Source organism: Poeciliopsis prolifica, unplaced genomic scaffold (assembly GCF_027474105.1).
Source record: "Poeciliopsis prolifica strain line A6 unplaced genomic scaffold, Auburn_PproV2 SCAFFOLD015, whole genome shotgun sequence".
Lineage (NCBI taxonomy): Eukaryota > Metazoa > Chordata > Actinopteri > Cyprinodontiformes > Poeciliidae > Poeciliopsis > Poeciliopsis prolifica.
The window spans coordinates 360,111-375,223 of record NW_026562390.1 but is presented as its reverse complement, the minus strand read 5'-3'; the positions used below and the strand labels follow the sequence as shown (position 1 = coordinate 375,223).

Sequence of the window (15,113 nt, the reverse complement as noted above, 5' to 3'; positions counted from 1 at the left end):
AACTTTACAGCCAGTTTGTTATTTTTCTCTCTGATGTTTGGAGAAAATGTTCACCTTTAATTTCAGATCAAACTTTAATCTCTGTTGTTTGAAGGTTAATCTACAGAATTATTGATGAACTAGAATCAAAGAAGATGAACATTTGATGTTTTTGTTCTGGTCTCAACAAATTGATTCATGATTTTCCCATTACATCAAACTCTGGTCTCCACCATTAAAGACAAAAACAACAAGTTTGTCCTACTTTCATTCAAAAGGAAGTAGGACAAATGCTGCTACAGTAAGATGTGTTTAATTCAGTCAAATTACTTGATACTTAATCTGAATTGCATTGAATCCACTTGTAGAGATTAATAATTAACTAAAATACTTCCTGTTCAGGTTGAATCAGTGAATGTAAATGTTGCTCCATGTCTCCATCTAGTGGACTGATAGTAGAAATGCAGCAGCTGATGGCAGCTTCCTCTGCCTCTCTGCTGTCTGACTGCATTCACCTGACACTGATATGAAGCAGAGAAGAAGAGCCAATCAGAGGAGGAGCAGCTGATCTTTTTCCAGCACTAATGATGTAAAGGATGATCAGAGTTGATGTGCAGATGAATGATGTGTGTTTCCTCTGCAGGTGAAGCTAGAAAGTGTGTGAGCTGATGTGGATTCAGCAGCATGGATCAGTGTGAGGACAGAGAGGAGGGAGTCCCTCCCTCTAAAACCACTCTGTGTGGGGAAGATGAGAGCCAGAGCAAAGGTCAGAGGTGAGGTCACCATCTCTAACTGTCCACAGCCCTTTTCACACAGCGTTCACTATATCAGGCCAGAACAGACGTGGTGATGAAGCTGCTGCTGCTCCTCTTTGCTGATTAAGTTTTAATCATCATGTTTCTGTCAGGATCCATCAGAGACTCAAACCAGAACCAGAACCAGAACCCAGCTGTGTGTCCTTTAAGAGCGACAGGTCAAAGGGTAAACTTATTGACTTTAAATCCCCTGGATCTCCACCATCAGAGAGGTGAGCTGTTTCTAACTGCTGTAACTTCTGTTTATATCTGTTATTGCGGCCATGTGATGATAAGTTCTGTTGGGTTCTGTTGTCATGAAAACATTAGACTGAATTTCAGGTAATTTTTCTTTTCATACGTCAAAGATGTAATACGTATGATGTCTCCATGAAAACATGTTCCAATAATGAACATGTTACTATGAACACAATAAAGTTCAACTGGATCCTTTGTATAAAAATCAAACAGGTCCGTTTGGATCCACAGTCTCTACCCAGAGCTTCACTAGTTAACAGAATCTCTAAATCTGATCTGATGTTTACCTGACATCAATTTAACCATCATTCATTGGACAGTTATTGACTCCATACAGAAAGAATCTTATAAATCCTCAGTCAGGACTCACTCTTATAAACTATTATGTTGACATGACATTTGGACCAGAAACATTTAACTGTTTTATTCTGTTTTGTTTAAGCCTAATTTTTCCAAATGAAACATTTATTTAGTCTGATATTAATATTAACACAAGAACAAATAGACAGAAGTGAATTTTATTTCTAGGTTGATATTTGCATCTTTCTCTAAAATCTGACAAAAGACAGATTCATTCTGAAATAAAACATTTTCCATAAATTATTTTTATGGTTCCACCTCTGAAGTTCAAACATCATCCAACATGGCAGATTATCAACCATTTCTCCAGTGAAACTAAATATTTAGTGGATCTGATTGAGCAGTGGGCTTCAGTGTCTCTAACGGACCATCTGGTTCTGATTGAAGCTCCATCAGATCCTCCTTGGATGGTCAGAGTGGAAATGATTCCTGGTTCTGCTCCATGTCAGAGCTCAACACTAAGATCACCAAACTGTTCTCTCAGTCATTTCAAACCAACATGTTGGTCTCAGAAACAAATCTTTCTGCTCTTTAAAGAAGGCTGGACATTATTCAGGAGGATCAATGATCAGGAACATGTTGGAGGATTGGACCGGTTCTGGTCCATCAGGACTTGGTTCCTGTGTGCATTGTGAGAGCAGTTCAGCAGGGAAGGAAAGCTTCATGATGTGGTTGGTGAGATCTGCTGGAACTCAACCAAACTGAGCTGATGTGGATCATCAGAGGTTCTGCTGGTTCTTAATGGATCAGCAGGAACATTAAATCTTTACAACTACTTAGCTCATCTGGTTCACTGCTCACATCCAGATATCACTTCATGGACCTTTATCTTCTGATTGTCTCTGTGAGGACAGATACAATGTGAGCTCACTGGCTTCCAGGGATCTACAGGATCCATTTTAAATCCCCTCTATAACATCCAGGAGAGGATCCCACCAGTGGCGGAGCCAGAGGGGTGGCCGGGGTGGCACTTGCCACCCCCAGCAGAGCCCTTGCCACCCCTCTGGAAATGGTCATTTTAAAATATAATACTTATGAGATCGGCAAAGATTTGCCAGGAAAACTGTAATTTCCGACTGTCCCTGAAGGCAGCCCGATGCCCGACGCTGTTTATTGGTTAAACTGACATGTTGGTTCCTGCTTGATCCAAAACACATCAATGGCTTTAGAGTTACACCGTCCAGGAGTTTTGCAGGTATTTACAACATTTTACCGCTCAGCAGTAACCGCTGTTACCTTCCTAATGAGAGGCGGCACTTGTCAAACATTTCTAAAAAAAATGGTTGTGCACCGCTGCATAGTGCCTCATTTATTATATTAGCCATGCTAGTGCTGATAGATCGTGTTTTAGACAGATTCTTTTAACATATGTTTTAGTGACATGCTGCCCTCTAATGTTTTATATCTCCCAGCTCTTGCTTGAAATGTGTGGTAAGAATATGTGAAAAACCATTAAGTTTTATAATGACTGAAATATAAGTAGGCTATGTCATATGAAAGCTTTGAATTATAACCTCACTAGTTATATTAATTAATTTTAATTAATGTATTTTTAATTTAGTATTTTAGCTAGCTACAGAAAACTAAAAACTAGTTTAAATAATAGTTAAAATAGTGTTGTCTCTGCCAAACAGTCATGGAGTCTAAATACCAGGCTCTTATTTAGTGTAGAGCCCAAATGAAGAGAAAAGGGAAAATCTCCCAGTTCTTCTTAAAGAGGCAAAAACCAGGACCAGACCAGGACCAGATAGAACCCTGCAGCAGTGACCAGGACCAGACAGAACCCTGCAGCAGTGACCAGGACCAGACAGAACCCTGCAGCAGTGACCAGGACCAGACAGAACCCTGCAGCAGTGACCAGGACCAGACAGAACCCTGCAGCATTGACCAGGACCAGACAGAACCCTGCAGCATTGACCAGGACCAGACAGAACCCTGCAGCAGTGACCAGGACCAGACAGAACCCTGCAGCAGTGACCATCCTGGAGAATCCAGCCAGGAGACACCAGGCCCAAGTGGATCACCAGCGGGTTAGAGGCTGTGACAGAGAGTTATTAAGTATTAAAATCCAATAAGCCTAATTCTAAAGGTTAGCATGATGCTTTTTGCATTTTGTGTCTGTTTATGCATTTCCAATTAAGTTCCAGAGAGAGATGAGGGTGATACAGATTCAGAGTCAGTGTCTGGGGAGGAAGACAGTGAAGCAGAAGGAAATGGCACTGAACTGCCCCCACCCAGCTCAACCTATTGCACACCAGAAGCACCAGTTTATTTATTTATTTATTTATTTTTGAGAATTTGTTTTTGGTCATATTCTGGGCTCTGAGTTTACATTTACATGTTCACTGTTCCATAGTGCCATTTAACATCTTGTTTGGTCATGGCAAATCTTAGTTAAATAAACCATTTTAATTTGAGTGTGTGAGAGAATATATTTGTTTCCTTTCATTCATCATTTGTATATGAACCCCTCTGATAAAGCCTTGCTCACCCTTTGGCCACCCCTTGAAAAAAGTCTAGCTTCGCCACTGGATCCCACATGGACACACCCACATATTTCAGACCTCCTCCATGTCCACATCACCTCAGATCTAGTCATCAGAACCTGATGGATGTCCCACACTGTCCTAAAGACCAGTGTGGACAGAGCCTTCACTTCCACTGTCCTCAAGCTCTGGGAAACTGTCTCCACCAGCATCAGATCTGCTGACAGTTTGGACTGTTTGAAGTCCAAGTTCAGCACCAATTTTTTAGAATGTCTATTGGATGATTCTGTTGTTGTTTTTTTTACTTCATCTTTGTATTTCATCTTCCTCTTTCTAATGTCTTTGTATTATGTTTCTGTGATAATCAATTTTTCTGCTTCAAGCGATTAATGTGAAACTTTTGGTGAAAAAATCTGTTTACTGTTGGATGAATATTTCCTGACTTCCTAATTGTTCCTGGTTCCTCCACAGAGTGGACCAGCAGAGCTCAGAGGTTCCCAGGGGTCCATCTGCCCAGCAGCATCAAACACAGCTGGACTCCATATTTATGGTCTGTATTTGAACAACAAATACTTTTCCATGAGTTCTGTTCAAAGTCACCTTCATGCTGCACTTTGTAGACCAGAGGACTGTCAGTCTGTCCAACATCCATCTGGTGTTTGGCTCCATGATTTCACTCTGATGTTTCCTTCATCTATTATTGTGTTCCAGCTGCTGGAAGACAACATTGTTACTTTTGTGAAGAAGAACTGAAGAAGATCCAGAAAGTTCTGAGTCCAGATTACCCAGAACATTCAGAGAGTCAGAGAGATGATGAGGTGTTGGAAGGTGATGATGAAGAGCAGAGGAGGAGCAGCAGAGAGGCAGTGATGAAGATCACACTGAACTTCCTGAGGAGGATGAAGCAGGAAAAGCTGGCTGACCATCTGCAGATCAGTAAGAGGATTTCTAAAGAGATTTGAAATGATGGATAAATAATACATTTGCTGAATTGTCAAAAGATGGAATCACATTTATCTAAAACATCTTGAGAAGTTATGTAATCAAATTCAAAAAAGGATTTACTTTCATGTCTGATTTTCATTATTGTGTTAATTTAGCACATCTTGCTGCAGTTTGTCATCAACTTAAATCTGGTCTGAAGAAGAAGTTCCAGTCTGTGTTTGAGGGAATTGCTAAAGCAGGAAGTCCAACCCTTCTGAACCAGATCTACACAGAGCTCTACATCACAGAGGGAGGGACTGGAGAGGTCAATGATGAACATGAGGTCAGACAGATTGAAACAGCATCCAGGAAACCACACAGACCAGAAACAACAATCAGACAAGAAGACATCTTTAAAGTCCCACCTGGAAGAGATCAACCAATCAGAACAGTGATGACAAAGGGAGTGGCTGGCATTGGGAAAACAGTCCTAACACAGAAGTTCACTCTGGACTGGGCTGAAGACAAAGCCCACCAGAACATCCAGTTAATATTTCCATTCACGTTCAGAGAGCTGAATGTGCTGAAAGAGAAAAAGTTCAGCTTGGTGGAACTTGTTCATCATTTCTTTAGTGAAACCAAAGAAATCTGCAGCTTTGAACACTTCCAGGTTCTGTTCATCTTTGATGGCTTGGATGAGAGTCGACTTCCACTGGACTTCCACAACAAGGAGATCCTGACTGATGCTACAGAGTCCACCTCAGTGGATGTTCTGCTGACAAACCTCATCAGGGGGAAACTGCTTCCCTCTGCTCTCCTCTGGATAACCACACGACCTGCAGCAGCCAATCAGATCCCTCCTCAGTGTGTTGGCATGGTGACAGAGGTCAGAGGGTTCAATGACCCTCAGAAGGAGGAGTACTTCAGGAAGAGATTCAGAGATGAGGAACAGGCCAGCAGGATTATCTCCCACATGAAGACATCACGAAGCCTCCACATCATGTGCCACATCCCAGTCTTCTGCTGGATCACTGCTACAGTTCTGGACGATGTGTTGGAGACCAAAGAGGGAGGAGAGCTGCCCAAGACCCTGACTGAGATGTACATCCACTTCCTGGTGGTTCAGACCAAAGTGAAGAAGGTCAAGTATGATGGAGGAGCTGAAACAGATCCACACTGGAGTCCAGAGAGCAGGAAGATGATTGAGTCTCTGGGAAAACTGGCTTTTGATCAGCTGCAGAAAGGAAACCTGATCTTCTATGAATCAGACCTGACAGAGTGTGGCATCGATATCAGAGCAGCCTCAGTGTACTCAGGAGTGTTCACACAGATCTTTAAAGAGGAGAGAGGTCTGTACCAGGACAAGGTGTTCTGCTTCGTCCATCTGAGTGTTCAGGAGTTTCTGGCTGCTCTTCATGTTCATCTGACCTTCATCAACTCTGGTGTCAATCTAATGAAAGAAACACAAAGATCTAAGAAATCTTCACTATTTAATAAACGTAAACTAAAGTCTCTCCATCAGAGAGCTGTTGACCAGGCCTTACAGAGTCCAAATGGACACCTGGACTTGTTCCTTCGTTTCCTCCTGGGACTTTCACTGCAGACCAATCAGAGACTCCTACAAAGTCTGCTGACACAGACCGGAGGTAGCTCACAGACCAATCAGGAAACAGTTCAGTACATCAAGAAGAAGATCAGTGAGAATGTGTCTGCAGAGAAAAGCATCAATCTGTTCCACTGTCTGAATGAACTGAATGATCGTTCTCTAGTGGAGGAGATCCAACAGTTTCTGAGTTCAGGAAGTCTCTCCACAGATAAATTGTCTCCTGCTCAGTGGTCAGCTCTGGGTTTCATCTTAGTGTCATCAGGAAAAGATCTGGATGTGTTTGACCTGAAGAAATACTCTGCTTCAGAGGAGCTTCTTCTGAGGCTGCTGCCAGTGGTTAAAGCCTCCAACAAAGCTCTGTAAGATCATAGATTGTTAATGCAGTTATGTTCATAAAAATCTGCTATTGATGAGGTAAATATATATTTATGTTTCAGATTATTTATTGGTGGATTGTTTCTTCAAAGTGTCTAAATTGAATAGTATTTCAGATTTTTGTCTTACTTCTGGTTAACTTAGAAGGTGAGTGTTAAGAATTAATAAGAGGAATAACTTTATTTAGCTCGTTAATTAATTCTTTGTCCCGAATTCCTGTGTCTGTGTAAGTGTGCAGAGAGAAAAGAGCAATCATACGACATCAGACTTCAGATATTCAGAGTTTTATCCAGAGAAATTCAATGCAGTTCAGAATGTTACAACAAGCATCTCACCCTAGATTATCCAAAAGTCCAAGACATGACCAAAACAGAGACAAAGAACTGAGTAAAAAGACAAAAGATTAACAGAAGATGCATCCTCCGGGAAACTCTCACTCAGCACAAAGAGATTCCAACTTCTGCTGTGAAACAAACCATTTTTTATAGAATGTGTATTCTCCTCATTTAAATATATGCATTAGGAGGTGTGTTCTTTTTCTTTGTGTGGGCTGTCTTAATGTTAATTTTATTACCTCCTGCTAAAGAGCCCCAAAGGCAGATATACGGCCCGGCTCTTCTCGTACCTGCCGCTGTCCAGTTTGATATATGATTGCAGCTGCAGTGTTATCTCTGCCTCAAAATGTTTTCACAAGAAAGTAGTTTGTATTTTTAACCAAGCTTGCACACAATGTAATGCTAAATAATGACTATAAGTTTGGATCTAATAAGTAACTAATTAAAAACATGCTTAAAGAAATATAGTTAATTCTAATATAGATCAAATTATTTATAAAAAGTTTTAAGATCCTAGTGAACTTTTGAACGATGCTAAGGAATTTGATAATTGCCTGGCAGACAGGCTCCCTATCCAAAGAGATTCAAGGCGTCTAGGCCTGTTTTCTGTCTACTCCTCTGCGTTCAGAGAGTCACCAGCTGTCCCAGTTTGGATCTGTATCTAAGTTTATCTTAACCTAAAAGTTAACTTATGTACTATTGTGCTACTTTAAAATTCTTATTCCAACATGAGCTATTACTGTTACAAGTTAATCTTCTAAACTAACAAAAAGTAACTGTTAGAGATGATCAATAAACTGGACTGATATTTTAATGCAATATTAACACAGGTGTTATGCCAGATTTACCAAGATTTTATTTTATCATTGTTTTTTATTAAATTAATTGTAAGAATAATTGATAGATTATTCTAGTAATCGAGTGATTACTAAAATATTTGTTTTAAGCATCCCTAGTAAAATAAAGTTTTCCAAAAAATATTTTTGGTAGGAAAAAAAATAAAATTATGAGGAATTGTTTAACAACAGATTTTCCTCCCTGTCTCCTCAGACTGAGTGGCTGTAACCTCTCAGAGAGAAGCTGTGAAGCTCTGTCCTCAGTTCTCAGCTCCCAGTCCTCCAGTCTCAGAGAACTGGACCTGAGTAACAACAACCTGCAGGATTCAGGAGTGAAGCTTCTCTCTGCTGGACTGAAGAGTCCAAACTGCAACCTGGAAACTCTCAGGTAACTCTGGGCTCTTGACAAATTGCTGCATCTTAGGAGTAAAAATAAGCATAATTACAGATTCATCCATCCATCAGTTCAGACCTTGGTCTCTACCTCAATGTTCTCATTTTCTCATCATGTGATGAATTGTGTGTCTGCAGCTTATCAGGCTGTTTGGTCTCAGAGGAAGGCTGTGCTTCTCTGGCCTCAGCTCTGACCTCCAACCCCTCCCATCTGAAAGAGTTGGACCTGAGCTACAATCATCCAGGAGACTCAGGAGTGAAGATGCTGTCGGCTGGACTGAAGGATCCACACTGGAGACTGGAAGCTCTCAGGTATGGAGGAACATCCTGCAGGAGCAGAGAAGGTCTGATAGAGGAGGAAGAGGGAGAAATGTCTTTAGTCAGTCTGCTGGGAAACATTTAGGTTGAAGATCAAAATTGATTATGCTAATTCAGTATCTGTCTTGTATTTATTACAGTTAAATTATAAATACTGCTGGTAATTTTAGCTTTGTAAGTTTGCAAACTACATCCAATTAAAAACTGTAGGAATCTTCCACATGGTTCTGAATGAACCTGGGAAACCAACCCATCTACTGAACCACAATAACATGGTATTCAGAGCAGCAGGGGGCCAAATATAGCTCCATGTGGAACCAAGAGGTTGGAGAGAGAAAATCAGTTGAAACTGTTTCCTATCAGAGTTCAGTTTGTCTCTCTGTCTTCACAAACCAGGAGCATCATGGGCTGGGCGGGCTTCCACTGATGATCTACTGAGGAAATACAAGAAGCTGATTGGCTGATGGACAGGAAGTTAAAATATGAAGATTAATAACATCATAAATCAGATATTATTGGTGTTGTGTATAGATGTAGTGCTGCATCACATGGTGTTATTAGTGATTATAGATCAGCTGTTGCTCACCTGGTGACTTTAGTCAGTGATGATGGAGGAGGTTTAGTTTTTACTGATCACTTTAAGCTTTTATGTTTTTATCTTTGATCTTTGTTTAAACCTGTTAATCTGGTTTTAATGCTTTTGGACACAAATATCTGTTTTCCACTGATGTTCTGGATCTTTGATGATATTAAGGAAAATAAAATCATCTTAACTGCAGATTGGATTTAAGTTTTGATCAGAGATTTTGTTTGACAGTCGCTAATAATTAGTAATAAAGAGACATGGCTGAGAGCAAATATACAGTCATATGAAGAAGTTTGGGCACCCCTATTAATCTAAATTATTTTCATCTCTAAATATTTGGATGTTTGTAATAACTACTTCAGTTTGATATAACCAATAACTTATGGACACAGTAACATTTCAATATTGAAATGGGGTTTATTGGACTAAAAGAAAATGTGCAGTACACATAAACACAAAATTTGACAGGTGCAAAAATATGGGCACCTCAACAGAAAAGCAACATTAATATTTAGTAGATCCTCCTTTTGCAACAATAACAGCCTCTAGTCGCTTCCTGTAGCTTCTAATGAGTTCCTGGATCCTGGATGAAGGTATTTTTGACCATTCTTCTTTGCAAATCAATTCCAGTTCAGTTAAGTTTGATGGTCGCCGAGCATGGACAGCCCGCTTCAAATCATCCCAAAGATGTTCAATAATATTCAGGTCTGGGGATTGGGATGGCCGTTCCAGAACATTGTAATTGTTCCTCTGCATGAATGCCTGAGTAGATTTGGAGCGGTGTTTGGATCATTGTCTTGCTGAAATATCCATCCCCGGCGTAGCTTCAACTTCATAACTGATTCTTGAACATTAGTCTCAAGAATCTGTTGATATTGAGTGGAATCCATGCGACCCTCAACTTTAACAATATTCCCAGTACCAGCATTGGCCACACAGCCCCAAAGCATGATGGAACCTCCACCAAACTTCACAGTGGGTAGCAAGTGTTTTCTTGGAACGCTGTGTTTTTTTGCCGCCATGCATAACGCCTTTTTTATGACCAAACAACTCAATCTTTGCTTCATCAGTCCACAGGACCTTATTCCAAAATGAAGCTGGCTTGTCCAAATGTGCTTTTGCAGACCTCAAGCGACGCCGTTTGTGGCGTGCTTGCAGAAAAGGCTTCCGTGCATCACTCTCCCATACAGCTTCTCTTTGTGCAAAGTGCGCTGAATTGTTGAATGATGCACAGTGACACCATATGCAGCAAGATGATGCTGCAGGTCTTTGGAGGTGGTCTGTAGGTTGTCCTTCTCAGTTCTCACCATTCTTCTTCTCTGCCTCTCTGATATAACCCAGAAGTGGCCTGCCACTTCTGGGTTTAACATGTACTGTCCCTGTGGTCTTCCATTTTCTTACTATGTTCCTCACAGTGGAAACTGACAGTTTAAATCTCTGAGATAACTTTTTGTATCCTTCCCCTAAACAACTGTGTTGAACAATCTTTGTTTTTAGATCATTTGAGAGTTGTTTTGATGTGCCCATGATGCCACTCTTCAAAGGAGATCAAGACTGGAGAACAACTTGCAATCGGCCTCCTTAAATACCTTTTCTCATGATTGGATATACCTGGCTATGAAGTTCAAAGATTAATGAGGTTGCCAAACCAATTTTGTGTTTCAGTAAGTCAGTGAAAAGTAGTTAGGAATATTCAAATCAATTAAATGATAAGGGTACCCACATTTTTGCACCTGCCAAATTTTGTTTTTATGCATATGTAAATGCCCTGTAAAAGGGGGATATTTTAATAAAGAGCCAGACACGGTGCTTCTGCTCCAGCGATTATTATTATCAGAGGAGGAAGTTCCGGTGCTCTTCACTATAACTAGCGCAAGCGCTAGGCTCCCCCTGCTGGTGGCATCTGGCCACTGCTTTAACCAAATCAGCCTAGTCAATCTCTGAGGTGACAAAATTTCAATCCATCACACATATTGCCCATTTTCTGTTAGTACAATAAACCTCATTTCAGTACTGAAATATAACTGTGTATATCAGTTATTAGATATATCAAACTGAGATAGCTGTTGCAAACACCCAAATATTTAGAAATAAAAATAATACAGATTAATGGGGGAGCCCAAACTTTTTCATATGACTGTAAATTTTAGAATCAATTTAAATGTTTCAGTGACAGGAAGAAAAAAACAAGAAACATAAATAGAGGAACTGATCCAGAAAGATATAATTATTATCAATAACATGTAGTAACTTTAATGCATATTGAATATAATGGGATGGAAACAGAAAACTGAAAGTAACTGAAAGAGCAGAAGAACATTTAGAGATACGAACTGATGATGTTTGAATGATGGAAAAGAGACAAAAGATGTTGATGAAGGAAACGGATCAGTTCTTGATTTAACACTCGTGTTTAGGAAGATTTCAGCTGATTGTGGAAAATTATTCTGACTAAGAACGTGAGGAGAGCCTGGAGCTAAATAGGAGCTGGAAATAATAATGAATTTATTCTGATTCAACATCTTCAAACTGTCACATCACTCATTCAGGAGTCTAAGGAGTTCAGCTGTTAGATTCCTATGATGATTTACTGAGGATAGAAACATTAAAACCATGTTGGATGGAGCTTCAGACCAATCAGCCCCCAGAAGCAAAGAGGAGAAGAAAAGCAGCTCCATGGTGATCAGGTGGATTTTAAAGATCTCAGAGTGAAATAAATAAATTCAGATTTAAAGCAAACCTCTCAACTTTAATAAATTTGTGTTTTAAAATATAAAACACATGAAAAAGTGAAGAAAACTATTCATAAGGCAAATAGATTTAGAAGTTTAGTAGATCCATCTATGTGGCAGTTTATCTCCACCAGGGGGCAACATCTGGAAAATGATCAAAAGTATGAATGAAATCAGGGAATAAATTAAATCCCTTGTTTTCCAGAAGGAGGGAAGAATTGAAGTGAATAATGAGGAAAAAGTAGAAAATGTAAAAATGAGAGCAGAAACTGGTTCAGATCCAAAGTTCTGATAAATTTACTAGGAAAGATAAAAAGACAAGATCAGCTCATCCAGAACTTCTGCAGTGGAGGGAGGATTACTTTCACAAGCCATTACTGCAGCTGCTGGGTTCAGGATGCTGCTTCTTCTTCTTGGGCTCATTGTAAATGTGTGCAGCGCCACCTGGTGGTGCTGGTTGGTAGAGGAAGTGCTGAAAGAGACTGATGGTCTGACCCCCCTCCTCCTTTCAGGGTGGAGCCTGCTGGAGGCCGATTCTTGACTCCAGGTCTGAGGAAATGTAAGTGTGTTTTTCATCTGATTCATGACAACAAAGCAGCTCACATTCAACCATCTTCAAACTGTCACATCACTCATTCAGGAGTCAAAGTGTCAATAAATGATCAATAACTGCAGCTGGATTGTGTTTGTTCTCCATCAGATTCCTGTCAACTCACCATCGACACAAACACAGTGAGCAGATTCCTCAAACTGTCTGAAGACAACAGGAAGGTGACATGGATGGAGGAGCTTCAGTCATATCCTGATCATCCAGACAGATTTGATTATTCTCAGCTGCTGTGTAGAACTGGTCTGACTGGTCGCTGTTACTGGGAGGTTGAGTGGAGAAGAAAAGTTGATATATCAGTGAGTTACAGAAGAATCAGGAGGAAAGGAGACATTATAGACTGTGTGTTTGGATATAATGATCATTCCTGGAGTCTGAGCTGCTCTGATATTGATGGTTACTCTGTCTGGCACAATAACATAGGAACTCGTCTCTCCTCCTCCTCTGTCTCTAACAGAGTAGCAGTGTATGTGGACTGTCCTGCTGGCATTCTGTCCTTCTACAGAGTCTCCTCTGACTCACTGATCCTCCTCCGCACCTTCAACACCACATTCACTGAACCTCTGATTCCTGGATTTGGGTTCTGGAGGTCCAGTTCTGGTTCCTCTTCAGTGTTTCTGAGCTGATTTGAGTCTAAAGAGTCTAAAGTTTTTCATCCTGCTAGAAAATCTCACTGTTTAAAAGATAGTCCAGTCTCTATATGTCTGTTTCATTCAGAAATATATTTTCATGGATCCAATCTGTGTCTTGGTTAAACTTTTTAACAACCCTGGGATTATTCCAGGATTATTCCAGGATTATTCCAGGATTATAACTGGATCAACATGTTTTATCATTTTCCAGTCAAAAAATCACAATGAATCTCAGGATGTTTTGTCTCTCTCTTGATTTTTTACCTTTCATTTATCATCAGATTCTTTGAATTTACTGCAGTTTTTCTCAATTACTGGATATTTTTTGTTTCTGTTATCTCCTGTATTATTAAATTCATCTTGGATTCAGATGTTATTTTTTGTATATTTACTGCAGTTGTACTTCATGTGTTTTATTGAACAATAAACATATTTTATTCATTTGCTGCTCATCCTGTTCTGTTCCTGTTTAAATGTCAGTAGATTATTTTTCAATTTCAACTCTGACTTGTAATTTATATTTAAACATTCCCATATTGAAACATTTTAAAATACATTATTTATTTTTTCTTTCTTTCTTAAAAATGTTTTCTATGTTTCATAAGTTTCAATATAATCTCAACAATTCCCCCCTTTTTGAAGTATTTTCTATATGGAAATACATCAATCAAAGTCCACTATTGCAAATAAAAATTCTGATGGAACAGATTCATCATTGTACCTTCAAACAAATCCTTAGTATTCAATGCTAAGTTTTCTTTCTCCATTTCACTGTTCCAGGTATCTTTTATGCATGATAGTTAATTTTTCTACATCCAACACCTTTAGTTTCGCTACTATTGTTACTGTTTTTATATTTGATCAATTAACCTGGTGTCTTCAAAGAATTGCTACCTATCATAACGTTTTGTCAAATTTCACAAGGTAGAACATTTCCCTTTATCCCCCAAAAGATGTTTCTAGTTGGTTCTTCTCCAAAATACTGTTCTCACTTTTAATAAAAATTAGCCTTTCCAAAATTAAATCAAAATCCCAAATTGTCCAATTTCCAAAAATGTGTCAATTTAACGTCCATTAATCAATTAATCCTGGATTTAAAATTTCTAAGCCTCAGTCATAAACCAGGTTACTTTATCCACACGTTCTTTTCTTTTCAAATCAAAGTAATTAGTTACTTTATTTTCTAATATCAAATGAATAATGTGATCACTTTCTCAACTTCTGTGTACAATTTGTTTGCTATTTTCATTTTATTTTCTGATTTTATTCTAATCACACAAAGTCATACTATGTAATCACAAACAAACAATAACACAACAAACAAAAACATAAAACATTTAGTCTCGTCGTGGTCAGTCACAGTCAGTCTATTATCTACATTTTTCTTTCGCTCAAATTTGTTCAAAAGTATATATTGAAACTTCAAATATTTTCCAAATGTTTTAGCATTTTTTGATGTTTTCCTGTTTAATTTAGTCTTCAAGATTGTAATTACCATGTGCACATTCTAAAAAGATCACTACCTTTTATTAGGGCCTTATAACAATTAGTAATTTCCTGCTGTTGAAACATGTTGTCAGTTTCAAAAAAATATAGATTCATTTCCTTTATTTTAGAATGATCTATTCCATTTTAGATGCATCAAAATACTTAAATACCACTGTCTCTATAATTTTCAACAATTTAAGTTCTCAACAAATTCCTTCATTAAGGAGATTCCTTAAATTTCAACTTACTTCCATAACTTAATAGTTTAAAGACCTCTTAAATTCTTTATTTTATTCCCAGGATTGTTCTAATAAATTTATTGTTGTTGATGTTTATCTTTATTAATTTCTTTACTATTTTGTTAAAGATCACTGCCCTTTTCTTAAAAGAAAACTTTCACAACA

General features: G+C 38.8%; 1 protein-coding gene across 1 annotated transcript; it reads left to right on the top strand.

The window, feature by feature from the left end:
• The first annotated feature begins 4,646 nt into the window (after window positions 1-4,646).
• On the top strand, window positions 4,647-6,770 carry LOC129366332 (NLR family CARD domain-containing protein 3-like). Its single transcript, XM_055040111.1, has 2 exons — window positions 4,647-4,813; window positions 4,978-6,770. The coding sequence occupies exons 1-2, from the start codon at window positions 4,747-4,749 to the stop codon at window positions 6,768-6,770; spliced, it is 1,860 nt and encodes a 619-aa protein (XP_054896086.1). The 5' UTR covers window positions 4,647-4,746.
• Window positions 6,771-15,113: the final 8,343 nt, after the last annotated feature.